The following is a 15,955-nucleotide window of genomic DNA, read 5'->3' as shown; positions in this document are numbered from 1 at the left end:
AAAAGTCAGAGAGAGCAAACCAACCACATAACAGATATGTATCTTTAAACAGGATCAATACGCTGCTTGTTGGGTTTATTGTCCCTTTGCTACACTGCGACCGGCCTTTCCTCTGTACAAAGTAACCGCGTCCATTTGTCCCACACGGCTTCGCCTCTGGCGTGTCCCTGCGATGGATCCCGGGAGGAGGAGGAGAGCGGTGAGAGTCCTTCACTCAGAGACTCGCGTGGTGCTGTCAGACCCAGTGGCAGATAACTTCTAAACCGATGCCCTGCAGAAAGCCGGGCCACTTGCTTTCTTGTGAGAAATGGATCACATCAGCCAAAGAGAGGATAACGTTGCCAATTCCTGTTTGTAGCTTCAAGGGGGAAAAATGGAAATGCTTCCTTTAACGATTTATCAAAATGGGGAAGAAAGAAAAAACTTTTGACTATTTCAATTAGTGTGTCAAATTGCTTAGAAAAATCCGTTTATCACTCTTTGCCACATATATTTGATGACAAAAACATTCTCACTTTATGAAGAATATAGAAAAAAAACTTCCCAAAGATCAATTGGATTTAATACATGGGCAGTAAAGAATAGTGAAGAGACGAGCAATTCGGTTTCCTCGAAGGCCGCGTGGTGTAAAATACAAACTGAGCATTTGATTGATTGGTCTCCAAAAAAAGCGTTAATGATGACTCCCACTGCATTTTCGCGGGGAGGTGGAGATGATCGTTTTGGCATCGACCTTGAGTAGTCGGGTCGGGATTGCTCACTGCGTTCTGTTTTCATGCCATTGAGGAAGGACGCCTGTTTACCCCTAAACCCACTCCCCAACTCTGACTCGAGCATGTAGCCTGCGGCATTTATTTTTTTATTTATTTCACAGATTCAGTGTGACGTGAGCATTGAAATAAAGCAAGAGCTGCCAAGGCCGAAGGAAGGCGCTGAAAGTCCACACGGAGACGTGAGGGTGCGCTGCACCTTCCACAGCTACAGCTATTTAATGAGCCTTGAAATCAATGAAGTGCTGTTTAGTGCAAAAATTGAACTGCTGCAAATGTAAACGATAATGGAGCCATCAATTTTCTTTGAGAAAGAGGAGCGCGATGAACGGGTGGGATAAAGACTTTTTTTTTTTTAAGCTTCGTCCTACAGTTGTCAATGAAGCCGAATTTACCTGGTAGGAGATCATCGAAGGGAAAAAAGTAGACTGATGTTGTCTAAATTTGTTGGAGAGACATTAAAGTAGGGAAAACATGCAGCTGCCTTTGTAACTAATCCTTCTATAATCATCAGGATCCTAAATCTAATTGCTAATTCTGGACAAATTCCGCTCATTGTGTTGTTTTTTCAGGATTTATCGCTTGAGAACTAATGATGAAAAACACACACATTTTCTTCTGTTATACTTGAAAAGTCAATATGAGAGTAGATATAGTTTGCTTTAATGCTTGGGGGGTGGTTCCTGTAAACAACAAACACTGAGTCGAGAGGTTGCAGAGATCGCTGCCCTTGTAGTGAACGATCAAATGATGAAAACAATGTTTTTCTTCCGTCTTCTGTTGCTCTGCAGGTCCAGAGTTTTTGATGCCAATATTAATATCATGATTATTATCGTCATTCGGACAAAATTCTTTCTCCCTGTGAGTGAAAACAAATCAAACTTTCCACACGGGTCCCAGTCAAACTTCCTCTGGTGACTTTGCGAGCGAGTGATTTTTTTTTCCCCAGAAGTTGAGCCCCGGGTGCATGAAAGCAACGCGGTGTTAGCAGCGCCGCGCGGCTCTAATGCTAATTCTCCGTCTATGAAAGGTCAAACGGCGTTGCCATGGTAGCTGTTGTCTGGTGAGTTTCATAATTGCACAACAAAAAGGAAAAAAAAAAAAATACATTCGGCAGTGTTTTGAATCATATCCCTTTGTAAGCCTTTGCACTCAAATAAAGATAAAGCTGTCAGAGGGTGACTTGTTATTGTGCTGCGTGGATTAGAGGTTTAACGATGACTACGGTCCAGACAGCTCCATTGTGCTTCTGATTTGTCTCCCCTCTGTCATTGTCTTTCTCCCCTTTCATCTTCTTCTTCTTCCTCCTTCTCAAAATACCAGACCCTGACTCACTGCTGCGGCTAGAATTTAAATGAGTTTTTTGCTCGAACAAACACAACAGTTTCCCCCCCCCCCCACTGGAGAGCCTCGCCGCGGGTTGGGAGATAACGCCCGGGAGCAGGAGGGGTCGCGGCCGCCTTAGAGTGCCGTGTGGTTTCCCCGGGTGGCGGGTATCATGAGCCGTGATTGCTACTTTGAAGGCAGGCGTGTCAGGCTGGCGCTGCTGCAGGTCAAGGTGACACGCACCGGGAGGGGGGGGGGGGGGGGGGGAACATGTGATTAGAGCTGAGAGCTGCTGCAGATGAGCCGGTGGAGCTTTTTTTGCATCCGCCGCGGGAGGCGCCCGGTAACCACGGTGACGTGTTCGTTTACCCGACGCGCTTTGAGCTTCGGACTAAAAACAGCTTCACGGGGGGTGGCTCTGCATGAAGATCTTCTTTAGATTCATCTTTACAAAACAATAATAATGTGTTTTATAGCGGTCTAAAATCATCTCCACTTCAGTTTGGCTCACAGGGAGATGATGGAGAGACGGTAGACCCTGGACCCCTTCTGGGGGGGCGCGGGAAAAACAAATACCAGGGCCTCCAGGACGACACAATCATGGCGGTATGTTGCCGTGGAAACGGTGTTCCATTTCATGTAATTACTGTTGTAAGAATGTTTGTAAAAGCAGTTTCAATGCAAACGTATGCATCTTTTCTCCGCCTCATCTGAAACTCCGGCTCCCGCCCCCTGAAATGATCTCCCGTTTACCATCAGCCTGATTTCATGTGACCAAAACCCATCCCATCTAACCAGGTCTTAATTATCTCTGCCCCCCCCCCCCCCCCAAGCACTGTAAGCGAGTCAAAAGTTTTTGATTCTAATTTCAGTACAATTACGTCTTGATCTTCTCTCCCAGATGCTCTCTTTTATCTTTGCTGCAGTCACTGCAACGGTAATTAATCGACAAACCAGCAGCCTGATGGGAATAATGGGCGTCTGGGAAGAATCAATACGACACAATGCGCCCCCCCCCGTCTCTATGAATAATACAGCTCTATCTCTGTCTCTACTCTGCTGGTTTCACGCGCGCCGACAACAACAAGCGACGGCTCCCTGGCTCTCGGGGGGGGGGGGGGGTCAAGAGCAATCGCCACAGCTCAAGTGCAGGTTTTATATGGATCAGCAGTGACCGAGCGATCCCTTCAAAAAGGCCCCTTCAACTGCCCGATCGACCCGGGGGCGATTATGTCATCGTTACCTTCCACTTGATTGGGGAAACAGCGTGAGCTCGGCCCGCGGCCCCCTCGGGGTCTTTTCTGCTTCTGCTACATTGCCAGGTGTGTGTGTGTGTGTGTGTGTTACCTGTTGCAGTCGACGTGCAGCAGCAGGTGCGTGGCGCTGATGGTGAGGGCGATCTTGTGCCACTGGCCGTCGGCGAGGCGGTAGGGGAAGGACTCGGAGCGCGGCTTGCCTTTGAAGCGGTAGTGGTAGCGGATCTCCTCCCTCACGCCGCTGCTCTCCAGCTCGAAGTAACTGGGGGGGAGGAGGAGGAGGAGGAGGAGGAGGTCAGCGGGAGAGGGAAATGGTTGACGTAGAACATGTTTCAGCATAAAGTCTTGTTTATGGGAGGAAATCAGATCGGGTGCAAAGCCGTGCTCAAAGTCCTGACTAGAAATGATATCTATCTAAAAGGAGCACAATACTGACTGTGATCTTGGAAAGAACAGTTTCATTGAGAAATGGAGAAAAAATGAAAATGAAAATCTGCTGACTCGGAAACGGCTCATTCTAGTATTTTCATTTACAGTTAATAATTAGTTATTCACATGGAGAAAGGAAATTCATCATTCGACCTGTAACACGCCTTCTGCTAAAGACAAAGTGTTACCTTACAACCAATCAGCTCGTCTTATAGACTAGTGTCAGACTGGCACTAAAGTCTCTGAAATGTTTCATCCTCTGAAGGACACAATGGGTAAAGTGATATATTTAGACACACAGTTGCGCTAGAAAAGGTCCATTTTTATCCACATTAAAACCATTATGATTGTTAATACTATGCTATTAACACATTTTACCTAAATTGGAGCCAAATGGATGGACTATAAAGCCCAAATTTCAGACTTCACGGTTGTAGGACGAAAACATTTTGTCCCAAAATAAAAATGAAAATATAATTGAATCAACAAAGAATCCTTTTGTAGCCGAACACAGCGATGATTCGACATTTATTAAAAAGGCCGCTCTCATCCTGACCCCTAAAAACAGCTAAATCAAACCACAGCACAGTGGGCACAAATGACAGTGAGTCGATGTTTCATCAAACAGCCGTGTGTGAGAAGATGCCCGACAGCTTGTCCAACCGAAGGGAAGCGAATAAAGACGTTCGTGCTCCTCGCTGGTTACGCAGCAGCAGCACTTCTGCTTCCTCTTCTCCAGAGTAGCTGCTACTCCTTTCTACCCTCCCAGACAGTTCTTCTGGGGCCATTTATCCCCCATAATGGGCACAAAAACAACACACTTCAGATATAATACCGCATGCACAGTGGAAGTGCAGGCCTCTCTTTGCCTTGCAGCTCAACGACATGAGGCGAGTCCGGGGAGGAAGGTTCCACCCAGTGTTGGGAAAGTTCACTTTCTCCATGAACTAGTTCAAAGTTCAGTTCACAAATTTTAAAATGAACTAGTTCAGTTCATAGATCAAACTTCAAAATATTTGAACTAAGTTCACAGTTCTTTTTTTCCATACGTTGCTGCGAGCTATTATTTTTCTAAATGATTGCCACAGCCCAGAACCACAGACAGCAATTATTTTATCAGTTTTAACACTGAAGCTACGCATCAGATTTCATCTTCATATCCAATTGTGAATCCTTATCCAACCAGGGTTTACATTAGCATTGAGGGGACAGCATTTCCCCTTTGTTGTTTGAATTATTATACGCCGCCTCTTTGCTACACGCTGCTGTCGCCTCCATGCATATCAATATCTTAGAATGAATATATAATATATATATACATATATATGTATATATATATATGTATATATATGATATATAGATATATAGATAGATGTTAAGGCTTCTCGAACATCATCATCTTGCTCAAATATCTAGAAACCAACTGCTGTAACCAAGAGAATGAGAGAGGAAGAATTTTTGGGAAGTGAGGTTCAAACCTCTCCACGGAGCTAATGACTAATGCCCATCAGCCCCCCGCGCAGAGAGGGCTTAGTTATCCCGAAAACAATTATCACACACCACATTAACAAGCAACACAGAGAAGTGTTTTTCTACGACGTTAAATTGCGATTTCATTGCTTCGAGCAGACTCGCACTTGTGACAGAGAGAGAGAGAGAGAGAGAGAGAGAGAGAGAGACACTCCTACAGCACCCCCCCCCCTCGTCTAAAGGAGACAAAGACAGCTGGAGAGGAGTCATTTCCATCGAGCGAGGAGGGAAGTGAACGCGAGAGCTCTCCAGATTAGACTCCTTGGGGGGGGGGGGGGGGGGGGGACACACAGTCATCCTCATTTGACTGAAATAATCCTAGAAAGCATTCAGTCCACTTTACAGGAGCGGTTACTTTATGAAGCACTTAGTGGTAGCTATTGACCCCCCCCCCCCCCCCCAACATTTTTAATGAAGGGGAATGTATTGGCAGGCAGTCCGTTTGTAACTGTGTTGCCTGATAGAAAGAGTTATGTAACCTTTAGTGTCTCTGTAAAAACAATTAACTTTATCACTATTTTAAAGGCTTTCTTATCATTGCGGATGCTTTTATCGCCGGCTTTTTGCAAAGCTCTTTTATTTTTTTTCCTATTGCGTGGATCCAACAGACCGTTGGAACGTGAGCACGAGGGCCACAGAAAGCTGGAAATCAAGTCAGCACCTCCAGGCAAAGTGAAAATATGGGCTGGCAGAGTTGCGGGGAGACTCCTGCGTGATTAAAATGGGTTCAGCGACAGAAGAAGACTCCGAATGTAATGGATCATTTAACCAAATGATTGCGAGTAAACAGTGTGCAGCAGACGGTGGATGATGGGACGCCGAGGGCTGAGGAGGACACGCCGCTCGCGCCCTCCACATTTCGGACCAAGAACCGCGGCCCCGCGAGGAGCCTTTGGGGCTTTGATGGTCCATTACGTTGCAATTGGGGTGAGAAGGTGGACTTCAGAGGAGAGGGCCCCTGACCTGCAACGCAGCTTCATCTCAGTCTTGTTTCTACTAAAACCAAACAACCATCTTCAAAGAAAAGCGAGCGCAAGGAAAGACTTTTTTTATTTTCTAAGGTCAAGTCTTCATATTAAACTTCACTGTCATTCATCTGCCCTGGGTTCTGCATCATAGCATGAGGCGAATGTAGACAGACACACCTTAATATGATGGGTCAAGCTGGAAAAGCTACTAGCAACATGGCGCCTAAAAGGTTCAAATAGATGTCTTGCCAATTTTGTCCATTCCTTTGAAGAGGAACCTAACAAAAAAAAAAAAAAGGTTTACTGGAGAAATAACTTTCCTGATAAGAGGCTCTTGAACCGATGGAAAAGCTACTTTGAAAAGGAATGCTCTCTACAAAGAGGTAACGCTGGTATTTTTTCCAACCTATCTTCCCCTTTTGAAAATCGTTCCAGTTTTGATTGAAATCGCCGCTGAAAGCTCGAGCGGCGTGACCACCGGGGTCAAAGGGTCCCGTCGTCCACCGCCCACACGGAGAGCGGCCCAAGAAGAAGCTGCACAGGTGACAAGTGGTTCCTCATCATTTTCTTATACTCGAGGTATCCGACAGCCAGTGGTGTTTACTGATCCCAATGCTGGACGATGCTTTGCCGTTTCATCCTTCGTGGGGGAACAGGGCAGCCGAGGCTGTCTGAATTCTGTCGGCCTCCCAGGAGGGGGCGGGCTCAGGAGGGTCCTGTCATTCAAACCAACAACAAACGGTGCGGGCGTCCTGGGGGTGTGAGGCACGGTGAGTGGCTTTTTGAGCCTTGGTGGGGCTGTGTGTGTGAGTTATTTTTCCTTGAGGGATCCTTCCTACGGGCGTCTACCGCACAGCTTCTGTGGCCCGGGGGAGGGTTTCTTTTTACTCATTTTGTAGACTTCAAATGAATCAGCCGACACACGGAATGTCAATGTCCTTTCTCAAAGCTCTCGTGAATCGATACGTTTCACGTCAACAAACAAATGACAACACGTAATTTGAAAGCCCTACAAAATGATAAACTCGTAGAGGGACCCAGACGTCTGGATGAATTCAGAATATTATTTTTCTATTTTGTGGTGCTACCAGAGACCAGAGCCTTTAAATTTGGACTCTTAAATGCTTTGAACCAGTGATGACATCATGTCCTGAGACCGTGGCGAAGCACAAAAACAATGTTTCGGCTAACGTAGCAACTCACATTTATATTAAGGGAACAGAAATAAGACCAACTACTCAATATGTTTAGAATTTGAATACAGTCATTTACATTTCAAAACAAAAATGTATTAGATTAGATTCATCCAGTTCTATTTAAAAGCAAAAAATAACTTTTATTAAGATATTATTTAATTGAACCTCACAGTTTGCTCCGCTGCGTTTTGTTGTCTCACAGCTGACGGAACGACAAGTACACGCACCGCTGACGCATTTTAGCCGCTTTGGATTTAGTTTTTTGGGCAAAATGATGAAAAAAGTGACAAGACTACTTTGAGTGTTTGCATCCATCGTTTGAATGCACGTTAAATCAGTCTTTGTTGCAGACACGCCTGGCGCTGAAGATACACTTGTATCGCATCCACAAACTTTTCTAGTCTAGTTTAACAAGTCCCTCTCCTCGGCCTCTTTGTGTCGGCAGCTCGCAACGTCTGTTGACTTCAGCTCGGCACGTTTCCGTGAAAGAGGGGAACCTGGAGGCCGGAGCCTCTGAGGCGTTCAGGTGGGAAGAGCGGCGGGGATGGAGGGAGAGAGAGGGAGGGCGGGAGAGAGAGAGAGACCTTTGAGTTAGTTCATCACAGAGCAACTGCAAGCTGCTGACAATGAGAGCGTCACCAGGACCCACAAAGAAGAAGAAGAAATGCCGCGTAGGTAGAAAAAGGCTTCTTTTGTTCTATTCAGCTTACTGGAGCATCAATAAACCCCCCCCCCCCCCCCCCCCCCGCTCCCCGGTGCCCAGGCACAAGGAGGAGAAAGAACATTTTCCTTTCCGCGGGTACCCAGAAATGCTTTCATTCAAGATGTTTTCACTTTGAGGATGAGGAGAGCGCAGGATGAGAGGAGGAAGGATATTATCGGATCGCGAAAAGCAGCGGCGGCAGAGGAGGTGGGAGGGAAGGGAGGACGGTTTGATTGTCGCCGAGAGAGACGGGGCGAAGTTAAAAAGGGAGAGAAGGAATGTATGATTGGATGTAGCGGAGTGGTGGAGCCGGGGGGGGGGGGGGGGGCTGTGTCATAATAGGAAAGGACCGGCAGAGCTCTAACAAAGGCTTTCGGAGGGGATTGAGAGGTTCAGAACAAACCCTCGGTCACAATGGGGCGGCGGGTCTGCTGTCGAGGCTCCATCTGGACAAATTTAATTACACCCGCAGTGTTGGGACTCGCACAACAGCTCGTCTAAGAACAACTTCGGATTGGCTTAGCTCAGCTTAGAAGTGCATCCCAGTAACTACTTCATCAACAAAAATATTCAATAGTTGAAAGAAATGGACGAAGACCTTTGAGAATCAAGTGTCAGACTTGATTTATTCTATTTTAGTTTGAGTAATGAGCCTGCTTCAGGCTCATAGAGATGTTGAGATATCCACATTTGAAACATCTGCCACCTCAACGACAACAAAACATGACCTTTTTAAATGGATTCATTCATTTTAAAGCGTGCCTGTGATGGCCCCTTCCTGTGCCAAGCTCACCCACAGCGGACATTAAAAGCCCGTGTGCATGTTTACACACCACCGGGCCGGGGTGATCATGTGATGTGACCAGTAATTGTCCTTCACTACAATCACATTGTAGTCATTCACAATTATGTTGCATATACTGACAGGATCCAGCACGCGCTCATTTAAATTTCTCAGCAAATCTGGATCGACAAGAATTATTCTTCTGGGAACACCCCCTAGTAGTTAAATAATAATATTCTGTCTAAATCACCTGTAAGTGTGAGCGTGTAATAAACAGTCAATCATGAAGATTACTCCTCATTTCCACCTCATAAATTAGCAATCTTGCGTTGTGTGAATTTGGTAAACGAGCGACGGGAATTAATAGAAAACTAGAAAAGGACAAATGAGAAAAAATCCAACAAAAGTTAACTGCACGGCGTTTGGCCAGTTAGGACAATTCTCCCAAATGCAAAAATTGGATCGCATGTCCTAAAATTGGGCTCGGTACTCACGGAATCCCAATTCACCAGGCCCCTCTTTGTTTTAACGTGTCACATTAAGTAGTACCTACATTAAGTGCAGAAACGGGCCTCATCATTTGGGGAATCGGATCAATCAACAGCACACAGGAGCCCTCTGAACACCGCGCAGATCGCAGAATGACTTCAGCACAGCGTCACGACAGCCCAGTGTGTTTGAGCCGGCCCAAGTGCCCCGCCATGCAATATTTGCTTAGCCAGAGCACTCTTCTGAGCTACGTATGCTACGCAGTGCGTGTCATTGGGCCTGAGGGACGAGGAGCGTGCAGCCAGTCTGCTCCGTTCGGGCCGCCCTGGCAATTATGTGTGCGGGTAATACGAGAGGGACTGTGGGAGGGATGGAGGGAGAAAGGGGGAGTGAAAGGCAACACGGGGTCACCTTAAAAGCACAGCAGGGGCCAACACATTTCTCTTCAGGAGTGGATTAGACAGGAGGCTCTCGAAGAGGAATGAGCCCGTGCACACAGGTGTAGAAAAGATTCTTTGCCTGGATGAAAGCAGCGAGAACAAAAACACTCCACCAGTCCACCTCGTATGCAGCAGACAAGAAAATAAAAGCATGCATTGTCTGCCAAATGCACTTCGAAGCATGAAGACTTATACATACAGAAAAATACATATAATATATATGTTGTGTTTTCAAAAGGTTGGATTTAAATCCATCTTGAACACTGCTCAAATATTCGGTTTAACTGGAAATACTCAGTAAGGAAGCTAAAGAATCTCTAACTTCTGTTCCAATGGGACTTCCATTTATTATAACAAAGCTTTTGAGTAACCAGATGCTTCTTTTAAACACATTTTAGAGCAGTGGATTCATCCTTTTTGATCTTGTGCCCCTTACAATTCAAGCAATATTGACGGATAATTCTATCATTGGACTTTACAGGGTCTCTCTTTTTCTGATGAGGTCGGACTAGATGGAATCCTGTATTTCACAAGAATACCAGACAGGAAGACAGATTTTAAGTTAATGTCTGTCGAGCCCTTAGAATAAGCCTTTTACCAGGTTTGGAACCTGGAGGTCTAAACTTTCCCTTCCCGACCACCTCCATCACTGCCACCGTGCATGACTTTGCTTTCTCTCGACTGCCCACCAAGGCGGCTCCCTCCGAAACGGGTGTTCCACAGAACCGGAGGCCTCTACTTTCAGCCGAGTGGAGAAAAATCAATGCTGCCCGCCGTCTAAAAACAATTCACAGTTGCAGGGGGGGGGGGTCCAGGGGTGAGCTCATGTCCTGCAGCCATCACATTCTGCAGCCTCCCGATGCAACACATCCAATAAGGCTCCTGGAAAACCCGCCAAGGAGAGATAACCAACGTTCAAATTGTTCCTCACAGGGAGAAGAGGAATAAGAGGTGCAGCTCTGGTTGCAGCTCGGTTACGGGGGGGGGGGGGGGGGTCGAGGTATCAGGGATGCCTGTTGGCGAAGCGCTTTGAGATAAAACTCTCATTGCTCAGTTCTCTCGCACTCGTCTGACACACACAACGCGTGGAAGGTTATCTTGCTACCCCCGAGCGTGCAGGAGGATACGCCGCATTATTCCAGCCGGAGCCGACTTAAAGCGGCGGTGAAGTAATCTCACGCCGATCTTTGCTCCACTCCACCTCATCAGCAGCCATCCGCAAACGGCTTCGTGAGTGAGATGGGATTTTAATTTTTTTGAAATCGGAGCGTGCAGTGAGCGTGGTAAGGATGTATGGTCGTACTGGAGAGAGAGAAAAAAAAGGAGCCGCAGGCCAAAAATGCAGAGGATTACAGACGGATTACCTGTGTTCTGACTCGTGGATGGAGAATATGACTCCTGACGTGGAGGACTTCTGCTGGATGGAGGCCAAGAAGGTAAACTCACTTCTCCTCCTGAACAGCTGCACCACTCTCTCCGTGATGTGAGCCGGGGCGTGAACTGCTCTCCCGGCATCTGAAGGAATAAAGTCAAATTGAAGGAAATCATGAGCTTGTGCAGAGCTTTTCACAGGCGACGTGGTGCCGAGTGCACCATCACATCGCATTAGGCCATCTAACCGCACGTGGTCGCTCACCTTCACACTTTGAAAGTGTTCGGGGTAGAAGTGATCTCTGGATGCCAACTCGCTGTGCTGATGCAAATTTATATTTAGACATTTCATTTTAAAACATGTGTGCGTGTTTACACGGGGAAGAACATTATGTCGCTCTAAAGCGTTTGCCCTTAGTTAATCCATATAATGTGGTCAGACTGCTTTAAAAGAGTAACACTAGAAACAATAAGTGTATATACAATGTATTTATTTTTTGTAATTAATTATTTTAATTATTTTAATCATAAGCAATGTAGTGGCATTCATTCAGTACAAATATTTGAACATTTTGGAGGTCACTTTACTCTTTATCCAGCACCAACAATAAGTCCACATCTTCATTGGCAATTCGTGACTTTACACCTGCAGTAGCATCGCTCACTGGTTTGGTTTCCTTTAGTGCAGGTCCGCAACCTTTATGAAATTAATACCTTTATTGCATCAACAATAGCACACATTTATTCAGTTGGTGCTATTGAAGAACAAACAGAAAGCCTCCATTTTCACTCCAGCACCGCGGCAGCTCGCTAACTAGCTCGCCACAACCACCCCCATAGTGGAAAGAAAAAAAACGATTGTCAACGGGAGCCGGCCCTCCTGTGCGGAGGAGGAGGGGGAGGAGGAGGAGGAGGAGGCGATGGCGTTGACAGCGACCACGTGTCTGTGTGTGGATCCACACAGCCGGGCCGTACGTGACAGACAGTCAAGTGGAGAGGAGCCCGTCTCAGCGAAGGGCTTTTAAAAGTCCCCAGGGAGACGGTGCACACCCCCCCACCCCCCCGCGACCCCCGCCCGCCTCCACACTAAGCCTCCCTGCTGTCAGAGCCTATTCCACGCAGCGCCTCTTCCTCCGGTGTCCAACATGCCGGCTGCATTTAAAGAGACGCTGTTTTCATGATGTGATTTGGAATCCGTTTTTTGGGGGGGTTTTTTTTTTTTTAAACCACCTGAAAACAAATAGCTGTGTGGTTTCGCTTCAAGGTCAACACATTGTTTCGACATTAACTCAATCCCATTTAAACTGCAGGTTTCTCTCCTCTAGTTCACGGCCTTCACAGCTGTTATCAATACAAACTAATCGCTGTAAGGAGTCTGCAAACAGGCAGAAAACAAACTAAAAGACGTGCATGCGAATTAGGACACAAATGAGAACAGGAGTGGAACTGCATTTCATCTGCAGCGATTAACGGCACAACAGAGTAAACAAGGGGCTGGAGGATCAATGGATCAACTGGCTTAAATAAAGAGATATTGTTCATTTCTGCACAATGCACGAACCAATGTATGGTGTTTTCTGATCCCCCAACATCACACCACATTAACATTAACAAGGCCAAGACCCTCATCACTTTAAAGAGGTAAAATAACTTGGTAAAAGTATGATTCAAATGCATTTTGGCAAAATACTTAATAAAATATTCACAAAAGAACTGTCTGCAAACACTTGTATGTGTTGGTATTGATATAATGGTTTATTGTCTATTACCATGTTATCACATTGGGTATTAATGCCATGGAATTGTACGGGCAACTATTGTGACTTCTTGAATCAGCTTATCTGCATCGGCTCGTTTCCACAAAGTGCAGGCGTCACATGATCACATTAAGCACTGACGAAATGCAATGCTTAGTCGAGCAAAGTCAAATATTTCACTTGACATTTGAAAATAAGTAGTATTTTATATTCCAAACATAATCGGGCTTTAAGTGCAGTCTGCTTGAGCGCAGACGTCTGGAACAGGAGCTAAAGGACCAAAATGCTGTTTGACAAAAGGGGCTTCGACCCAAAACGTACATCATTAAATGAGACGCTCCCTCACACACGCCGTGGCCAAGATTACAGCGTGCCGACTGTCAGTTTAGCACAAAGGACCCGAACCACCACCAATAACGATACGAGACCTACTAGCAGTGGGAGGGGGAACCAGGTAGAGCAGGAAAGTTTGTCTCCCGGCAGACAAGATGAAGATCACTGCAGCAGGCAGAAGCCAGCTGTCAGAGCCCCTCGCCCTTTGATTTTACAGCTCATCACTTTAATCAGAACCCCCCCACCCCCCCCCCACCCCGAGCAGACGAGCGTCACAGATGGCCGCTCTAACTGGCAGTGAAGAAGAGGAGCTCGGCCCGCAGAGACTTCGCTCACGGCGGACGCAGCCCGCCAAAGGCCGCGCGGGCTCGTGCGCCGCGGCCCGGCCCGGCCCGGCGTGGCGTGGACGACCCGTGTCACAGCCGGCGGAGCGCATCAGTAACTACATCGTCCTGAGGACGGCAGGTCTGTTCATGAGATCCCTGCAGCATGCAGGGCTAAAAGGTACTGCTAAGCTCTGTTTTTTTTTTTTTTTTTTACTACAACCCCTTTGAGGATGGACCAAAAAAGACCACAACATTTTGAATATAAAGAGAAAAGAAATTGGGCTGCATCCAACAGTTGTTATTTTTAATGTAGTTTAAAAGAAGTAAAGCAACAAAGCAGTGAAATCCTGGGGTTGGAGTCTTTAAATACCATCAGAATCAGTTGATGTGTAGTTTACGGGCCTTGATCTGGATAAAGCGAATGGCGCGGCGAGCCTTTAGCGGGTACACAAACACACCAACCCGACTCGGGCGCCCGATCAAAAAGGATGTTCCTGTTGGACAGTAGTCACATTGTTACGGTCCCCGCATGAAGACACATTCAGCACCACTGGCAGCGGATCAGAGGTGGCAGGGAACACCATTAAAAAGGTCCAAGTGTTCTGGCATCGGCTGCAGACAATTGACTAAAGCACAAAGACGGACTGATAACGAGATAAAAGCTGCTTCTCATTGGTCGTCACAAACCCCCTCGAGCTCCGCGGTTCTTCCGTCAGTGGGAGTGCTGACGCCGACAGATCCATCAAGCCCCCCCCCCCCGCCAACCCAAACTGGTGCCATCTTTTCCCCATTTGCCTCGTCTTCATTATAATGCAGTAATATGTACATCTGCCCTGATATGTTGAAGCAAGTACCTACACTACACCCCATCTAATGGCCCATAGTTTGAGACACATAATAATAAAATCCACTGTAAAGCACAAAGCACATGGAAAAATGAATAAATCAGAAAATTCTGAAATATACAATAGGATTGGATTTTAAAAAACAAAATAACACAATAAAAACTTAAACTTAACTAAAATATATTTAAACGCCGTAAAAAAAAAAGCCATTTTCAGATGTGTTCGGGTCCCTCAGAAGGCATTTTAGCCTTAATATGGCGGCTAAGTAGGCTATGCTAATTTGGTGATGAACCCTGACACGCCAATCCGTGTCATGCCGTTCAGTAGGGGTCAAAACTCTGTAGTGAAAAGTCTCTTGCCAAACAAACCCACTGCTGTACCACGAAGTCCCTACAAAAATACCACTCTGAACCAGTTATCATTATAGCCACATTGCATATTAGTCTCCAGGGCGCTCACTTCAAACTGCTAAAACTGGTAGAAGTCCAGCCAGTAGACCTACTTATCAGTTATTCATTCTTTAAATGAAGATGAACACCACGAGTTGGGAGCAAATGTTCCACCCTGCATGGTGGCTCATGCAGAGCAGTGGCAATCACGCACGGTTACTTGGCAACGCAACAAAAAATACACAAATGCCAGACCCTCCCTAATTTCCATCCATTGCATGGTATGAGCTTTCATGACGTTCTCTCTCTGATCCTGCAAGAAGGTCATCTTTACTTCCCCTCTTGCAGCCCCCCCCCCGCCCCCAAGTCATCTGAATATCCACACATGAAGCTAGCCATCCATCCAGTACACATCCAGACATGTCCCTGAGGAGCTAGCCTCCTTTCCACTGCTCAAGGCGGGTCGGCAGTGAAGACTGAAAAAAAGCGGGGGGACCGGAGTGCAGAACAGTCCAGCTGGGCTGGAGATAAAAGGACGGGAGGCCATGAGTGGAGACGGAAGCCAAACCCACACGAAACGCTTCAAATTCTAAATGCAAACAGGAACAGACAAAGAAATCCAGAAGCACAGATGCTAAAAAAAGTTATATATATATATATATAACTTTTTTTATATATAATATTTATATATATATTACCGTATTTTCGCGACTATACGGCGCACTGAATTACAAGGCGCACCTTCAATAAATCGCCAATTTTAGAACTATTTTCATATATAGAGCGCCCCGGATCACAAGGCGCATAGAAGTAACTGCAGTGAAACGTTTGACTGGGGCTGCGTTATGCATCCACTAGATCGGGCTGTGCTAAATCAAACGTTATTAAGCGTTCTGAAAACTCTTCACTCCCATGGAAACGTTGATCAAACGTTAATGTGGATATTAACAATATCTTTCGTTATTGGTTAATGAAAACATTCTTGGCAAATGCTTTGGTGCATCTTGCACCGAGAGGCAGCGCTGGAACAGACGGTGGCGCCT

General features: G+C 46.2%; 1 protein-coding gene across 1 annotated transcript in view; it reads right to left on the bottom strand.

Moving 5' to 3' along the window:
- LOC119197536 (protein kinase C-binding protein NELL1-like) overlaps positions 1-15,955 on the bottom strand; it is a 133,617-nt gene that overhangs the window by 100,225 nt on the left and 17,437 nt on the right. The window contains exons 3-4 of the mRNA XM_037453942.2: positions 11,256-11,406; positions 3,444-3,614 (exon numbers count right to left, since the gene is read on the bottom strand). Of these exons, the coding sequence (XP_037309839.2) occupies positions 3,444-3,614; positions 11,256-11,406 (322 nt within the window). The remainder of the gene's footprint in view (positions 1-3,443; positions 3,615-11,255; positions 11,407-15,955) is intronic.

The sequence above is a fragment of the Pungitius pungitius genome, chromosome 4 (assembly GCF_949316345.1).
Source record: "Pungitius pungitius chromosome 4, fPunPun2.1, whole genome shotgun sequence".
Lineage (NCBI taxonomy): Eukaryota > Metazoa > Chordata > Actinopteri > Perciformes > Gasterosteidae > Pungitius > Pungitius pungitius.
Note: the sequence above shows the minus strand (reverse complement) of the source record. Positions and strands in the feature narration are given on the sequence as shown.